This window comes from Microcaecilia unicolor, chromosome 10 (genome assembly GCF_901765095.1).
Source record: "Microcaecilia unicolor chromosome 10, aMicUni1.1, whole genome shotgun sequence".
NCBI lineage: Eukaryota > Metazoa > Chordata > Amphibia > Gymnophiona > Siphonopidae > Microcaecilia > Microcaecilia unicolor.
In genome coordinates, this window is record NC_044040.1 from 143566061 (window position 1) to 143584267 (window position 18207).

The 18207-nt window shown below is 47.3% G+C and overlaps 1 protein-coding gene across 3 annotated transcripts in view; it reads left to right on the forward strand.

The window, feature by feature from the left end:
• The window catches only part of GIGYF2 (GRB10 interacting GYF protein 2), a 734963-nt gene that overhangs the window by 171958 nt on the left and 544798 nt on the right, over positions 1–18207 (forward strand). For all 3 annotated transcript variants that reach the window (XM_030217174.1, XM_030217173.1, XM_030217175.1), the window contains one exon: positions 2855–2963. In XM_030217174.1, the coding sequence (XP_030073034.1) occupies positions 2855–2963 (109 nt within the window). The remainder of the gene's footprint in view (positions 1–2854; positions 2964–18207) is intronic.

Genomic DNA, 18207 nt, shown 5'->3' on the forward strand with positions numbered 1-18207 from the left:
GTCCCTCAGTTCTGTTCCAGGCTTCAGGCCAACGGCCAGACTGGCATCGGATGCCTTCCTCCTGGACTGGGGGGAGGGTCTGCTGTATGCTTATCCTCCCATACCTCTGGTGGGAAGACTTTGTTGAAACTCAAGCAAGACCGAGGCACCATGATTCTGATTGCTCCTTTTTGGCCGCGTCAGATCTGGTTCCCTCTTCTTCTGGAGTTGTCCTCCGAAGAACCGTGGAGATTGGAGTGTTTTCCGACCCTCATCACACAGGACGAAGGGGCGCTTCTGCATCCCAACCTCCGGTCTCTGGCTCTCACGGCCTGGATGTTGAGAGCGTAGACTTTGCTTCCAGGAAAGATTCCACTAAGAGGAGTTACTTCTTTCTATGGAGGAGGTTTGCCGTCTGGTGTGACAGCAAGGCCCTAGATCCTCGCTCTTGTCCTACACAGACCCTGCTTGAATACCTTCTGCACTTGTCTGAGTCTGGTCTCAAGACCAACTCTGTAAGGGTTCACCTTAGTGCAATCAGTATATACCATTACTGTGTGGAAGGTATGCCGATCTCAGGACAGCCTTTAGTTGTTCGCTTCATGAGAGGTTTGCTTTTGTCAAAGCCCCCTGTCAAACCTCCTACAGTGTCATGGGATCTCAGTGTCGTTCTCACCCAGCTGATGAAACCTCCTTTTGAGCCACTGAACTCCTGCCATCTGAAGTACTTGACCTGGAAGGTCATTTTCTTGGTGGCAGTTACTTCAGCTCGTAGAGTCAGTGAGCTTCAGGCCCTGGTAGCCAGGCCCCTTACACCAAATTTCATCATAACAGAGTAGTCCCTCCGCACTCACCCTAAGTTCTTGCCAAGGTTGTGTCGGAGTTCCATCTGAACCAGTCAATTGTCTTGCCAACATTCTTTCCCCGTCCTCATTCCTGCCCTGCTGAACGTCAGCTGCACACATTGGACTGCAAAAGAGCATTGGCCTTCTATCTGGAGCGGACACAGCCCAACAGACAGTCCGCCCAATTGTTTGTTTCTTTTGACCCCAACAGGAGGGCAGAGGCTGTGGGGAAACGCACCATATCCAATTGGCTAGCAGATTGCATTTCCTTCACTTACGCCCAGGCTGGGCTGGCTCTTGAGGGTCATGTCACAGCTCATAATGTTAGAGCCATGGCAAGCGTCGGTAGCCCACTTGAAGTCAGCCACTATTTGAAGAGATTTGCAAAGCTGCGACGTGGTCATCTGTCCACACATTCACATCTCATTACTGCCTGCAGCAGGATACCCGACGTTGACGTCGGTTCGGGCAGTCGGTGCTTCAAAATCTGTTTGGGGTTTAGAATCCAACTCCACCCCCCTAGGCCCAATTTTTATTCTGTTCCAGGCTACACTCTCAGTTAGTTGGAAAAATTGTTAGGTCAATCTCAGTTATGTCCTCGCCGTTGCGAGGCCCAATTGACCATGTTTGTTGTTTTGAGTGAGCCTGGGGGCTAGGGATACCCCATCAGTGAGAAGAAGCAGCCTGCTTGTCCTCGGAGAAAGCGAATGCTACATACCTGTAGAAGGTATTCTCCGAGGACAGCAGGGCTGATTGTTCTCACAAACCCGCCCGCCTCCCCTTTGGAGTTGTGTCTTCCCTTGTCTTTGTCTTGCTACATATGGGACTGACGAACACGAGCCGGTTCGGGCGGGAAGACGGCCGCGCATGTGCGGTGCGCATCAGCGCGTGAGGACTAGCAAAGGCCTTTGCTAGAGAAGTTCCGATTGGAGGGGCTGCCATGGACGTCACCCATCAGTGAGAACAATCAGCCTGCTGTCCTCGGAGAATACCTTCTACAGGTATGTAGCATTCGCTATCTTTCACGACCCATGTCAGTTTGGTTTCTTTAGAGGGACCCAACCAACAATTGCCTCATTCATCATGGTTTACCTTTATTTTCAAATGAATGCACTTTCCTAGTAGCCACCTATCTAAGATCTCTCCTTAACTTATTGCAGAGTTTTAAAATTTTTCTTGTCATTGTGTGCCAGATTTCTAGTGCATGCTATTAATAACTAGGTCTCATTGGATAAAATGGAACCTTTAGGAGATAATGCATGTTAATAGCATTGGTGTGCTTATATGGTGTAAATCTTTTTCACCTAAACTATAGAAACCGTTTTTACTGAAATAGATACTTTTTAAAAGGTTTTTCTATGTAATGCTCTGCTCATTCATTCATGTGTGTTTAAACATGTCCATACTTCTATGCACCATTTATTATAATTGATTTAATAAATATATATGAGTGATCAGTGAAAAATCATTGTGCTATGGCTTGTCTACTGCACAACATATTTGTTCATGTTTCCATCATTGCACTTCAGCCCTCCCTCACTCCTGTATTCATTTTGTACAATAGACATTCTGATCTGTTGTAACTTCTGCTCTGGTTGCTCTGTCTGCTTCTGCATCAGACATATGTTGCAGACACAGGGAGCATGCAGTCCGCAGAAGTTCTCCCTGGATCTGCAGTGTCCTCCATTTAGTATCCCTAGTCCGAGGACTTTCAGTTTATTTTGTCCTTGTGTTATTCTTTCAACTTTAACATATTTACTGCTGAACTGTTTCCTTTTAGTTTGACCAGAGGATTGAACACATTTGGGGCAGCATTGGAAGCTTCCAAAAAGCATCTCTGAATACTGCCACTAAGCACACAAGTCATTGTTCCTTTTGCCTTGCCACCATCTCTGCTTTAAATATTGGCCTCTCTAGTTTGGAAAGTTTGACACAGCGCTTGAAGGAGAGAGGGTGGTTCAGTGCAACAGAAAAGTTGAGCGTTTGTGCTTTTCCAGGCTTTGGCTTTACTTTTGTCCTCTTTTTGACAGAGAAATTTCTCGATGTCTGTAAACAGTGCCGCTGTCCTGCGATTAACAGGACGAGGAGGAGGAACGGTGGTGGGGGCTCCTCGAGGTCGAAGTTCCTCTAGAGGTCGAGGTATGCAGATTTCTAACTGGTCTGTGGGTGGTGTCTGTAGTTTTAATTCTTACTGGTTGCTAATGAGAGAGGGTAAAGGGTCATGGATTGATGTATCGTCTTGTCTTTTTGTAGTACGACTAAAGCGGTTTACATATATGCAGGTTACTTTGTCCCTAGTGGACTCACAATGTAATTTTTGTACCTGGGGCTATAAATCCCTTCTGGCTACGTAATCCTGGTTCTAGGAAGTAGATCCACTTAAGGAATAATGATGATTAAAAATATAATATGTATAGCATCAATTACTGCTACTTTGTACAGAATATGCTGGAGTTATCTATTCAGTTTTATTGTACATTTTAATAAATAAAACTTGAAGGAAACAGTTGAGAAATGAAATTCAGACCCTGTATTATGTGTGTGATGCATCTTTAAAGAAAACAACACTGAAAATGGTGTGCTAAGTGTGTGTGGATCTAGAACGTGATTTTCTTTACTGCTTGCCTGCTCTTTTTTATTGACATTGCACCTCACAGGAGATGCTCCATATGGGTTGGTTTTGCACATACCATGACAGAGAATGAACTTCAGCCCTAAATCCCAGGATATGTGGAGTATGATAAAGAAGATATACATTTGTCTCTGTTTCTTCATAATGTATCTTTGGCCCATCTCTGTCATCTATATGTATGATACGTTAGCTGACCACTCCTGATTCATGGTGAATATTGGTAGATAAGGGACTTTTTGACCCACTCAGTCTGCCTGGTTGACGCTACAGATATATCCCAGATATCAACTGGCGGCCATTACTTCTTATCACATTGGGTTTTATTGTGTTCCCTCTTTGATCTTGTATTCTTTTGGGTAGATGAACATATGTTTCTGGACTTCAGAGTTCAGGCCCCTTCTTTCTTTTAAGTCAGCCTCTCAAACCTGTTTTTTTTTTTTTAATACCACTGCTTTCTGTATCTGACACATCTATCAATATTTGTTTTCACCTCCTCTAGTGAAAGGTTATTTGAGGCATCTTTGACCTTCCTTCCATCTTCATATGTATGCCCCACTTCTCCCTTTCCTCTACTGAGCATATTTTGTGCCTTAAGCCTTGTAGTATTTTTGTTGCAAGCCCTGTCTTTGAACTGTCTCCACCCTGTCAATAGCTTTGCAAAGTCATGGCGTCCAAAACTGGGGTCTCATAAGAAATATATACAAGGGCAGCATTACCTCTTTTTCCCCGTATGATAAAGTTCACCATAGTGACATTCACTGAGTGACGACAACCAATGGTGCCAGCCTCACCATATTTTCAAAAGTTTTCCAGTGAAGCCTTGAAGACCATGCATAGATGTTCCCACAGCTGAGTAGTTTACCTCTGTTTGTTTCTTTCTGCCACAGCCATTGATCACAAGATTTTTGCCCAATTATAATAAATTGTGTTTTCCCAGTAACTCCTCTCTAGCAGTGGTGTAACTTAGTTTCCTTGTTACTTGCAGCAGATGAATCCAGGAACTAGTGGGTTAAGTCCGCCTACTAGCAGGTGGAGATAGAGATAAACTAAAGGCAGTGATGCCAGATGGACAGCTCCTTCCTCAGTTAGTATGTCTGTATCACAGCAGGTGGTGGACGGCTTTTCTCCAGCTCCTGGGCCCAAGGCCTCTGAGGGTGCTCCTGGGCCGGTGGCCAGTTTGAGCCGGGGTTGGCGGGCTGGTGGTGTCCCCTTTGGCAGCATACGCAGTTGCTGGGTCCCTGCTGCACCTCAAATTCCCTCTGAACAGGCTTTTGCTGTTCCTTTCCTTCCCTGTTTGTTTCTGCCTCCTCACTAAAAAAAAAAAAAAAAAAAGCGAACCATAGAATTTATTTAAAAGAGAAACCGAGAAGCACAGGGAAGCGTGTTTTTGCTGAGAGCAGGTTTGTGTTACTGCTGTCCAAATCCTGTTTTCTGTTGCCTGCTTGTCTGAGCCTGCCTCGAAGTGGAGTCGGAGAGTTTTTTTTTCTTCAGCTCAGCTGTCAGTTCCCGTCCTTTCCCAGTCCGGGGTAAGTCCTGCTGGGTTCCTGTTCGGGGACGGGCGATGGCAGCGGAGGTGGTAAAATGCTGTTCCCGATGCAGGAAATGGTGTTCAGAGGTGGACCTTTGCAGCGCGGGGTGCGCTGATTTGCCAGGACTCGACGGAGTGGTGGCCCCCCTCCCCCGAGAGCGTGCTTTCCCGCCCGGAGCCTTGCGATTCTCGCGCCATTTTAGCAGTTTTGGGCAAAGCTCCTTGTCCGCTGCTATAGGAGTCGGGGGGGGGGGGGGCGTCAGGCACTGTGGGCAGTGGTGCAGGTGCCATGGCTGCGACCTCCTCCTTTGCGGGGGAGGGGTTTTCGCCAGAATTTATTTTGCTACTCCATCGGCGTTTTTGTTGAAAAGGACTTTTCTCCTCCCTCACGTGGCTGCGACAGCTTCGGCCTTTGATCCTCTCAGGGGGGTCTAGGGGTAACCAAGAGATTTTGGGTTTTTCCCCCGAGGATTTCTCCTCCCTTAAAAAGCCTAGGCTTTTGGGGTCTGAGGAGGGGTCCTACATACAGTCGCCTGCAGCTTCCTCCGTGGTGGCTCTGTCAGAGCAGACGGGTGTAGAGGATGTGGAGGACTCTTCCGCCGTGAGGATTTTCCATAAGGAGGAGTTGTCCTCCTTTATCTCTCAGGCACTGGAAGCCCTGAATATAGAGGACCCTGAGGTTGCGGCTTCTCAGGCGGTCAACCCCAAGATGACTAGTACCAGATGACCTTCTAAGGCCTTTCCGGTACATGAAGCTATTGAAGAGTTGATTTTGGCCCAGTGGCCGGATCCGGATGAGGGGGGGGGGGGGGGGGGCTAAAAGTAGCCAGGGCTATGGCCAGCCTGTATCCGGTTTCAGCGGACCGTTTAGAGCAGTTTGCTCTACCTCGGGTGGATGCCCTGGTGACGGCGGTCACTAAGAAGACTACTCTTCCAGTGGAAGGTAGTGTGGCACTTAAGGATATGCAAGACAGACGGCTAGAGGCCTCTTTAAAACGTGCCTTTGAGGTGGCTGCTTTGACACTTCAAGCTTCTGTTTGTAGTTCTTATGCGGCTAGAGCTTGTCTCAGTTGGCTACATTCTGTCATGGATTTGATTTTCGGAGTCTGATATGCCGGGAACTCCTCAGATGTCGCTGATGGATATTCGGCTGGCGTACTTGGCGGATGCCTTGTATGACTTGGTCTGTGCTTCGGCCAAACTCATGTCTTGACCGTTTCCTCTCGGCATCTTCTGTAGCTTCGTCATTGGGCTGCAGATATGGCCTCTAAGCAACGGCTCATTAAATTGCCTTTCTGAGGGAAATTGCTTTTTGAGGACGACCTAGAAAAGATTTGGTAAAGATTTGGGGGATTCCAAATCTCAGCGTCTTCTGGAGGATAGACCCAAGTCTACTTCCAGGCAGGGAGCTTCGAGGTCACGTTTCAGAGAGATGCGACGGTATCGCCCGGGGCGGTCCAAAGCAACCTTTCAGCGTCCTCATTTTGGGCAGCGTTCTTCCTTTTGCAACGAGAAGCGTCTGGCTGGACTCCACTCTCGTTGGGGGGCTCCTTCTTGGGCCTCCCAATAATGGGGCGCAGGTCCACTCGGGAGGAGAGCAGATCGGTGGTCGGCTTTCTCTGTTTCTTTCAGAGTGGGCCAGAATTACTTCGGACCAGTGAGTCCTCGATGTGGTGCGAGAAGGTTACAAGCTAGAATTCTTCTCTCCCTTCCACAGCATGTCTCTCTCACTTTGGGAGGGGCAAACCTGGGGAAGCATTGTGCTATAGGGAGGAAGATTCACTACTGACACTGCCAGTAAGTGGGAACCACAAAAGGAGGTATTGGCGGGTTTCCTACTGGGCTAAAAGCAGGACCAGTGCATAGGATTCACATCAGCTCTGGTAGCTTTGCAGGGTTATGATAGTGGCAGGAGTTCAGTTTGTGCGCTGGTAACAACCATGGTCATTTTGGGACTGGCATACATAGCCTGTGCTGTGGGAGTGTATCAGGCTGCCTCTTGCGAGTTGTGGTGCAGGGGAGTCAGCTAGTGGGGACTGTTCTGGTAGAGTCTGGGTATGTTACAGCAGGTTTATAAAGAAAGCAAAAGAAAGAGTCCTCTTCTGGCCTTGAAGGCCCCTACCCCTCTAAAGCTGGGTTTGGATGGGGGGGGGGGGGGGTGGGTAGCTGTCAAGTGTTGCATGGCAAAACAGGTTTTTAGGCTGCCTTGCACCCAGATTTGATAAGGAAAGCAACAGGACCTCCCCTTTTTTTAAACCCCTCCATTCCCTCTGTTTGCCCCCCCCCAAACGCCATAGCAAGCCAAGCTGATCCAAAATTGATTCAATTCTGTACCGTTAATTGCACAGAAAATACCCTTACTTATATATCAGCCCCCCCCCCCCCCCCCCAGCTGTTATGGCACTAATGGTAGGGACATCCTGCAGATCTGGCTTTCTGTTCAAAAGAAGCTTCCCAGAGTTCCTTAAGGTCAGCTTAAGGTACCACAATTAAAAACAAACAAAAAAATTCCCAGGCATTTCCTTCAGCAGCTTGTCCGAGTCTTGTGGAGCCCTACCTAGACCTATTCAGTTTTCCAACAAGGAAGGAAACTCTGCTTAACTTGACAATGTTTTGTGGCTGCTAGAAAAGGGGAGCGGGCAAGTTTTGGTGGACACAAGGAGATTGTTTCTTCAGTAGAAAATAGTGCCATAGTAGGGTGGCTGAGAGACAGAGAAGCTGGTCACCTCTCAGGCTTTATCTTTGAGTAGTTCTTGCATTTTCTATGAGAGACAGCATTCTGTAAGGGGATCTCCCATTATATCTGATAAATATAGATGAGATTCCCTTAGGTGTAGTTGCCTGATTCTACTCTTATGGTGACCAAGCCCAAGGATGGTATAAGCCCCCCCAGGTGGAAATAAGATGAATTGTTAAGACTTCTAAGGGTGGTTCTCCGTATCTAGTTAAACCAGATTGAAGGGAGCACAGCTTTCAGGGTTGAGCCTCTGTTCATTTACTTTCCCTTTTCTATAGTCTCTCTCCATCCATGCAACTATATACAGTGACTCAAATCTAGAATCCTCCCGCGTTGGATCCAGCATCCTCCGATGGGGCTACAGTTACATTATACAGAGGTGAGGTCTTGTATACCCTTACATGACATCTCTGAGCTCCTGGATGGGTTGACTGCTGGTGTGTCTTGCGCAATGGAGTTAAGTAGTGATAGCAGCTCATTTAGTGGGATCACATAGATTGCCTGTTGGACTAGTTACAAACAGAGTCATAGTGTTAGTCCTGCTTCTAGGCAGCTCCAATACAGAATAGCAGATACAGCATCCCTAGATTTAAGGTGCATTTTCATCTTCTATAAGAGGTAATGGTCTGTTGGAGGAGTTCAGCAACCTTAAGGGCCAAAATCTAGAGGCTTTTGGCAGTACTTATGGGGGATCCTTCTTCTCCGCAGTGCCCTCCTTCTAATACTGATATTGGCAGCTTCCTCCCTTTAGATACGTAGACACAGGCAGGTGTTTGGTTGGGATGTTGCCCCCCCCCCCCCCCCAACACGTTCTGGGTCACTGCTGTGTTTGGACTGGGCTCTTTCATAGAATCACTTAAGATCTTTTCACTGGGTGTTGCCACTACTGAAGGAGACTGCCCTTCACCTTCACTTGTAGGCTTTGAGAATTTTCAAGTTGGTGATAAGCCACAGGTTTTTGGGCCCAGGAAGAGACCCAGAGTCTCATTGCTCTTGGGGGTTACATTCAGTGGTAGCTGTCTTCTCAGACAGCTTCCTGCATTAATGCACAGAAACTTGCCCCTAAATGTTTCTGCTGGTTATTGCCCGGGTAAGGTACCCAGGATCCCTCACTGGCAGCTTCAGTCTCTTTTCCTTGGGCTAGCCTGGGACCCAGTTTTCTGTTGGTCAAGGGTAGTATTTTGAAAGGTCTATCTAATTAAGATGTGTCAACACTGGAGAGGCTGGCTGTGGTTAGTGTGTGGCAGGAGTGAATCACCTATGTTGATGTTTCTCTAAGAAATGTAGTCATAAGTACATAAGTGATGCCACACTGGGAAAAGACCAAGGGTCCATCGAGCCCAGCATCCTATCCACAACAGCGGCCATTCCAGTCCAAGGGCACCTTGCAAGCTTCCCAAACGTACAAACATTCTATACTTGTTATTCCTGGAATTGTGGATTTTTCCCAAGTCCATTTAGTAGCGGTTTATGGACTTGTCCTTTAGGAAACCGTCTAACCCCTTTTAAAACTCTGCCAAGCTAATCGCCTTCAGCACATTCTCCGGCAATGAATTCCAGAGTTTAATTACGCGTTGGGTGAAGAAAATGTTTCTCCAATTTGTTTTAAATTTACTACACTGCAGTTTCATTGCATGCCCCCTAGTCCTAGTATTTTTGGAAGGCGTGAACAGATGCTTCACATCCACCTGTTCCACTCCACTCATTATTTTATATACCTCTATCATGTCTCCCCTCAGCCGTCACTTCTCCAAGCTGAAAAGCCCTAGCTTCCTTAGTCTTTCTTCATAGGGAAGTCGCCCCATCCCCGATATCATTTTAGTCACCCTTCGCTGCACCTTTTCCAGTTCCACTATATCTTTCTTGAGATGCGGCGACCAGAATTGAACACAATACTCAAGGTGCGGTCGCACCATGGAGCGATATAATGGCATTATAACATCCTCACAGCTGTTTTCCATACCTTTTCTAATAATACCCAACATTCTATTCGCTTTCCGAGCCGCAGCAGCACACTGAGCAGAAGGTTTCAGTATATTATCGACGACGACACCCAGATCCCTTTCTTGGTCCGTAACTCCTAACGTGGAACCTTGCATGACGTAGCTATAATTTGGGTTCTTTTTTCCCACATGCATCACCTTGCACTTGCTCACATTAAACGTCATCTGCCATCTAGCCGCCCAGTCTCCCAGTCTCGTAAGGTCCTTCTGTAATTTTTCACAATCCTGTCGCGAGTTAACGACTTTGAATAACTTTGTGTCATCAGCAAATTTAATCACCTCACTAGTTACTCCCATCTCTAAATCATTTATAAATATATTAAAAAGCAATGGTCCTAGCACAGACCCCTGAGGAACCCCACTAACTACCCTTCTCCATTGTGAATACTGCCCATTTAACCCCACTCTCTGTTTCCTATCCTTCAACCAGTTTTTAATCCACAATAGGACTTTTCCTCCTATCCCATGACCCTCCAATTTCCTCTGTAGCCTTTCATGAGGTACCTTGTCAAACACGTTTTGAAAATCCAGATAAACAATATCAACCGGCTCCCCTTTGTCCACATGTTTGTTTACTCCTTCAAAGAATTGAAGTAAATTGGTCAGGCAAGATTTCCCCACACAAAAGCCGTGCTGACTCGGTCTCAGTAATCCATGTCCTCGGATGTGCTTCTGAAGCATACGAGAGTTCTCGTGCCTCCTAGAAGAGTGAAGTCTTATGGCTTTGGGCAGCAGGGCTCAGGTCCTCACTCCTACTCTCTAGATCCCCGGTTCTATGTCTTCCCTGAGAATAGTTGATGATGTTGGAGGTCAGCCGAATGGATCCCTTTAAGTAATGGAGCATAGTAGTTGATATTACTCATCACTGTGGAAAGAATCAAGGTTCTTGATGCCTTTCCAGAAAATAAAGGTCTAACTGAGTGGATCATATGCAGTTTTAACAAACATTTCTTCAACAGTTCTTGTTGTAACTTAAGAACCTTGTTTCAACTCAGCCTCTTTGACTTGCTGTCTTAGACTGCCATCCATTGTTCTTTTAGTAATAATTTTTATTGAAATTTTTCAAATTTTCCATCCTTCCATATAAACAGCACAACAGAAGCTTAAACAGTGACAGATGATACAATAGATCTGAAATTCCAAATCTAACCGTTTAATTTGCTAATCAATACTTATAAGAATCCCCCCTTGTACCGAACCCCCTTTTTCCCTCCCCCCCTCAACAATGGAGTTAAAGAAGAGTTTGCCTAACCGTCTCATAAGGTTGCCAAATTTTATGGAATATATGCATCTGACCTTTTCTCATCGCCGTTAGCCTAGACATCACATGTAAGTAATCAATTCTAGCCAATACTTCTTTGGTAGAGGGCATTGTCACCCTTTTCCAGGCTTTTGCAATTGCCATTTTTGCAGCCACTAACATCTGGATCGCCAGTTTATGCGTAAATTTTTTGCTACCCGGGGGCCTAGAGTGTAATAAACAAATTTCTGCTTGCTGTGGGTATTCTATTTGTATAGCTTTTTTCACTAATTCAATAATTTGTGACCAATATTTCTGGGCTTTTGGGCAATCCCACCAAATATGCATGAATGTGCCCCGCCTTCCACACTCCCTCCAACAGTTTGCTGAGACTCGGGGATATATTTTATGCAGTTTCTCTGGTGTAAAATACCACCAGTATAATATTTTATATCCATTTTCTATTGTGGCCTGAGCGATGGAGGGCTTTAACAACTGTCTATAACTACTCTGCCACCATTCCGAAGAGAAATTCTTCTGCAGGGCACCTTCCCATTTCTCAGTGTAATGGTCCTGTGGTGTAGTGAGGAGTTGCAATGCTTTGTAGATCCTAGTAATACTTCCTTTATTACCACCTCCCCTCAATGCCCTTTCAAGTTTTGTTTCCGCGAGTTCTAACTCATCCTTTGCCCTACGAGCAATATAGTTCCGCAGGCAGTTGTAATAGACCAGATCCCTATTGGTTAGCTCATATTCCTCCTGAAGTGTTTCGAAGGATTTTATATCTCCATTTTGCCAAACTTGATCTAATTTATATAACCCCTTATATGCCCATTGTTGAAATGTTTTCTCTGATTCACCTAGCCGGAAGCCCGGGGCACTCCTAATCCCCATTTGTAGAAAGTATCTTCGTTCTGGAAATACCTTCCTGCGTAACTGTAGCCAAGTGCTCAATAGGTGACCTATCCCTCTAGGGATCCTACGCTGGATACTCATTATTTCTTTTTCTGGTTTCCATAATATGTCTCCTAGAAATCGTGTGCCTAGCCACGCCCGTTCTCAGTGAAGCCATTTCTTTACAGTCATCGGGTCCCAATCCGCCAATATACGCATTTGGGCCGCCTGATAATAAAGATAAAAATTTGGGACTCCCATCCCACCTTGAGTTGGTTCTTGTAACATCACTGCCCTGCGCACTCTAGGAGGTCGTTTATTCCAAATGTACGCAAACACTTTTCTATTAAGGCGTTGAAAAAAGATGCGAGGTATTGGTACTGGCAGTGCCATAAATATATACAGTAGTTTAGGCAGTAGCATCATCTTTATGGCGTGAACTCTCCCCAACCAGGATAAATTCAATCCCTCCCATCTATCCAATTCTGCAAACATTTCTTTCACCTTTTGTGGGTAATTTGCCTGGTAGATCTGATCTATTTTCGGAGTAATCATCACTCCTAAATATCTAATGCCCTTAGTTACCCATTTAAATGGAAAATCCTTCTGGATTTGCTGGATCTCTAAGTCAGATGTAGTAAGATTGAGGAGTTCGGATTTAGTGGCATTAATTTTAAATCCCGATTTCAAACCAAATTGTGTTATTGTATGCATGACATTCGCTAATGAGATCTGGGGACGTGACAACGTCAGCAGAACATCGTCTGCAAATAACATAATCTTCTGCTCTTTCCATCCCCTTGTCACCCCCGACACTCCCTCATGTTCTCTAATCCTTTTGGCCAATGGCTCAATGGATAAAGCAAACAGAAGGGGCGACATTGCGCATCCCTGTCTAGTTCCCCTTCTTAAATGTAGGGGTTCAGAGTGAGAGCTATTTATTTTTAATATTGCCAAAGGATTGGTGTATAGTAGTTGGATCCATCCCAAGTATCTGCCCTCTATGCCTATTTGTTTTAGCGTCTCGAAAAGAAACGACCACTCCACGCGATCAAACGCCTTCTCGGCATCAACTGAAAAGAGGATCATTGGTACTGCCGTATTCTCCTCTGCGTATTGAACAACATGCATCAAACTTCTGACATTATCAAATGTCTGTCTCCCTGTTATAAATCCTGCCTGATCCTCATGTATAAGCCTAGGCAAGATTCCCTGAATCCTACATGCCAAGATTTTGGTGAAAATTTTGTAGTCTATATTTAACAAGGAGATTGGTCTATAGGATCCACATTGGGACTCATCCTTTCCCGGCTTCAGGATGAGGATCACCTCCGCCACCCTCCAGGAATATGGGAGCTCCTCCAAATCTTCAAAGGAATTAATCGCCTTTAATAAAACCGGGGCCAACCATTTATTAAATATTTTATAGAAGCGCGCGGGAAACCCGTCTAGTCCCGGAGCCTTATTAGTGGGGAGGGCCTCTATTGTTTCAGTTATCTCTTCTAGGGTAATATCCTGTGATAGCCTCTGCAGTTCTTCTCCTGTAAGTTTCGGTAGTGCCGTCTCCTGTAGGTAATTTATTATATCTCGAGGGGATGCTTTTTGTTCTGATTGGTATAATTGTTCATAAAATTGGCTAAAGGCTTCCTGAATCTGTTCCGTTTGTGTGCATCGAGCCCCCTCCTGGTCTATAATACCCGATATCCAATTACGCTGTGCCTGTTTCTTAAGTTTGTGTGCTAGCAGTCTACTGGCCCTATTTCCGAATTCAAAATGTTCCTGTTGAACCCGCTGGAGTTGAATAGTGATCTCTGCTAATTGTAGTTCATTTAACTGTAGCCGAGCCTGATGCAACTTCTGTTCAACACTAGGATTATTTGGGTCTGCCTTATGGTCTCTCTCCAGCTTTTCTAGCTGTTGGCGTATCGCTGCCTCTTGTGCTTTTTGTTTTTTAGAAAGGTGTGTCTGAAGTGCTATTAATTTACCTCGCAATACTGCCTTTAACCCCTCCCAAACACTCGTAGGGCGCACCTCCTCCGTATCATTTATCTCAATATATTCTCTTATATATTGTTCTACTTGTGTGATATTTTGTGGGTCTAAGAGAAGGGTTTCGTTTAACCTCCAATATTTACGTTTTTTATGTTCACCCCCCATCTTCAGGGTCAGTGCCACATAAGAGTGGTCTGACCAGCTACATGGCAATATCTCTATTTTCCCTAATGAATCACTCAGTTCTCCATCGCCCATCCAAAAATCAATTCTGGAGTATGACTTGTATTGAGGAGCATAATAGGTATAGTCTCTTTCACCCACATGATGGGCCCTCCACAGGTCCCGCAAATTCCAACGATTTAACCATGCCCTTAATGCTAGTCTATCACTCTTGGCATACTCCACCTTCCCGCCAGAGTTGTCTACCCGTGGATCCATAGTTAAGTTAAAATCACTTCCCACCAAAAGCTGACCTTTTGCATGATTTTGAATAATCTTCTCCAGGGACTCCAGAAACGTCTTATGCCCCTCATTGGGGGCATATACATTTATCATAGTATAGTATCTATCCTGTATGGACGCTATTATCAATACATATCTACCCTCTACATCTTTGATCACTCTATGTATGACCCAGGCAAATTTATCTGAGAGAGCCACCAGTACTCCTCTTTTCCTTTTTCCATCTGAACTAGATGCGCAATATATCTCAGGATATCTCTTATGGTGCATCAGGTGCTCATGATTGCGTTTTAAGTGAGTCTCCTGTAGGAAGACAATGTCCGCCCCCAGGCGAAGCACATCTCCAAATAGCTGTTTTCGTTTTGAGGAGTATTGAGGCCTCTAACATTTATAGTTATACATTTGCATTCCATCTATACATATTAAACAGGTCAACCTTATGTTTCCAATTCCACCATCTAAAGAGACCCTCTCTCCATACCCTTCCCTTCCTCCCTTGTGCCCTATAATCCCCTCTTCTTAACTCTTGCCCCTTATACCTCCACCCACTAATCCCCTTATTGTTAAATTCTCCCCCCCACCGTTTCAACCTTTGCGCTTCTTCCCTATGGAATTGGCGCTTCATGAGAGGAAGTGCGGTCTTGTCCAACAAATGCTAAGTAAAAAGAAAATCCCAACATTAATTCCAGTCTTAACTTGAATGCAACCAGAGCGTACTGCCTTGCTTCACTCCGTGTGCAGGACCCTCGCTCAGCCCATCCGTTTGGAACCATTGCCTTTTCTTCAGGTTAGGCGCTGAGCTGACTGTTGGCGCTCCAACCTCTTGCGGCCCACCCTTTGCCACTTTGAGTGAGGTCGATTTCCCATAGATGATTTCTGTGGTCTGGTTCTCGCTGGTTCCTCCGCTATTTCACCCTCCGGGATTATCACTCGGGCCTCCTCCAGTGACTTAACTTGGTGTTGCTGCCCATCTTTATAGAAAACCAGCGCAAATGGGTGCCTCCAGCGATAGCGCAGGCCCAACTCTCTCAATTTGGCTGTGAATGGCTTAAGTTCTGCTCGGCGTTTTAGTGTCGCCACTGCCAGGTCCTGATAGACTTCCACCCGGTATGTATCCCATTTAAAGTCTTCCTTCTGACGGGCGGCCTTCAAGATTCTTTCTTTTAATTTGAAGTCTCTGAAGCAAGCTATAATATCTCTCGGGAGGTTATTTCGGGTGTGCCCCATGGTTCGGTGCGCCCTCTCCAGTATCACCTGATCCGGAGCCATCGGGGCCTCAGCAGTCGAGAGTAGGGAGCTGACAATTTGTTGTACCACCGTTTCTGCCTCCTGGTAGGTGGGGGTATCGGGCAGCCCGCGAAATCGTAGATTGCAGCGACGGCTGCGATTCTCCAAGTCCTCAAGCTGGCCGTCGATACGCTGCTGCCCGATTTGCAAATCAATTATTTTTCTGTCCATCACCCCCATATCCTCTGTACAATCTTCCAGTCTGGTCTCGACCTCCTCCACTCTATGCCCAATCTCTGCTATCTCACCCCTTAGCTCCTCTCCCAGAGATTCCAGCTTTGTCCTCACCGCTTTTATATCAGTGCGCATTTCTTTTAACCACGCTCGCAGCTCCGGAAAGCCCTTCTCCGCTTCCTCTACCAAATCTTGTGACAGGGGCTTGCCGGTGTTCGCTTGCTCCTCAAAAAGCTCCGGCGTGTTGTAGACTTCGTCCTCCATATTTGCCATGCGTTTTGGGAGGCCGCTGCCCGAAAACGCGTACTGAGAAAGATTAGGCAGTTCGCCCCGCTTCTCCATCTTCTCGATCGATTCCAATGTTGTTCAGCGTGCAGTTCCTGCTTTTTAAGCCGTTTTCGATCGCTCGCAGAGAAGGATTATTGCTTATTTTACTTCAGGACTATCGGAGCCAGGCTTTCAAGCAGCCATTACCTCCGATGACGTCACTTCCTCCCTCTCCATTGTTCTTTTAAGTAAACATTACTCTTCAAATGTTCATTCTAGTTTAGTTTGGCAGCTTTGTGGATCTCTTATTGCGATTCTTGCTTTCTGCCAAAATTTTGTAATCTGTGTTCTCCGAGGAGAAGCAGGCTGCTTGTTCTCACTGATGGGTGACGTCCACGGCAGCCCCTCCAATCGGAACTTCTCTAGCAAATGCCTTTGCTAGTCCTCGTGCGCCAATGCGCACCGCGCATGCGCGGCCGTCTTCCTCCCCGAACCAGCTCGTGTTCGTCAGTCTTCTTTTGTCAGCGCTCGGTACGGTCGTGTTTGCGCCGTTCGCACCCCTTAAGTTGACCCTCGCGCGTCTTTTGACTTTTCGCTTACAAAAAAAAAAAAGGGATTTCGGAGAAGGGCCTTACGGTCTTTTTCCCTTCCCTGTATTTCTAGTTTTTGGCCCCAATAAGTTTTCTTTCATTTTCGGGGTAGGCCCCTTTGAGGCCTCGGGTCGAGTTTTTTTCTCCCCTTCTTTTTGGTGCCTTACCGCAATTACGAGTTTTGATTTCGCCGGCGTGATTTTTCCGTCCATGTCATCGAAGTCTCCCAGCGGCTTCAAGACGTGCACCCAGTGCGCCCGGGTAATCTCGCTCACCGCCCGCAGGCCTGTAGTCTTTGCGCCCTTTTAAAGAAAAGGACTCAGGTAGCGAGATTGGCCCAGTGGAACGTTTTGTTCTCGGGCTCTTCGTCGGCATCGGCACCGGGAGTATCGAGTGCGTCGACGTCGACAGCGTCAACACCTCCGCCCTCGGCTGCGACTGTATCGATTGCATCGAGGCATCGACCCTCTGCATCGTCGGGGCCGAGACATCAGAAGGCTGCGTCGGCGTCGGTGGTACCAGGACCTCCACTAGTGCTGATGTCGTCGGACGGTGGTGCTTCATCTGGAGTGCAGGTGAGGGCTGTCCATTCCCCTGCTGGTGGCGGTGAGCCTTCGGGTGGGTCTCCCCCTACCCTGAGGGCTCCTGCGGTACAGCCCCCCCCCCCCGAGACCGACCTTCTTCGGCCTCAGCCCTGAGGAAGCGACGGCTGGATTCTACGTCCTCCTCGTCGGTACCGGGAAGCTCCGGTGACATGCTTCGTTTGAAAAAGTCAAAGAAGCATCGACACCGGTCTCCTTCCGCGTCGGTACCGAGAGCTCTGGGTCGCTGAGGGAGTCGGCACCCAGCAGGCATCGCACCGGGAGACCGCTCACCCTCTGTTCAGGAGGTGTCGATGCGCTCCACCTTGGACAGCCCGGAACAGCCTCCACGCCCGGAACAGACTCTGACTTCGACTCCTGCATCGGCTTCCATGTCTTTCTCCACAACCGCCCTGCACGAGAGTCTCCGGGCCGTTCTCCCAGAGATCCTGGGAGAGCTGTTGCGCCCTTCCCCTCCGGTACCGGGGGTGCTTGCGCCACCGGTACCGTCGAGTGAGGCGCCGGCTGGCTCCTTGCCCGGGGTGAGGTCTCCGACATCGGTGCCGCTTGCGGTACCGACTGCGGTCGCCTCCCAGGAAGGCTCCCCGACTATGTCGGTGGAGGGAGCTTCGCCGGTGCGGGCGAGGGAGTCTACCTCTCGACGCTCCCACCGTGGCCGTGGTTCCACGGAGTCGAGCCGGGCACGGCTTCAGACACAGGTTCGTGAACTTGTATCTGATACCGATGGTGAGGCCTCGTGGGAGGAGGAGGAGGACATCAGATATTTCTCTGACGAGGAGTCTGATGGCCTTCCTTCTGATCCCACTCCCTCCCCTGAAAGACAGCTTTCTCCTCCCGAGAGTCTGTCTTTTGCGGCCTTTGTCCGGGAGATGTCTACGGCCATCCCCTTCCCGGTGGTTGTGGAGGACAAGCCCAGGGCTGAAATGTTTGAGCTCCTGGACTATCCTTCTCCACCTAAGGAAGCATCCACAG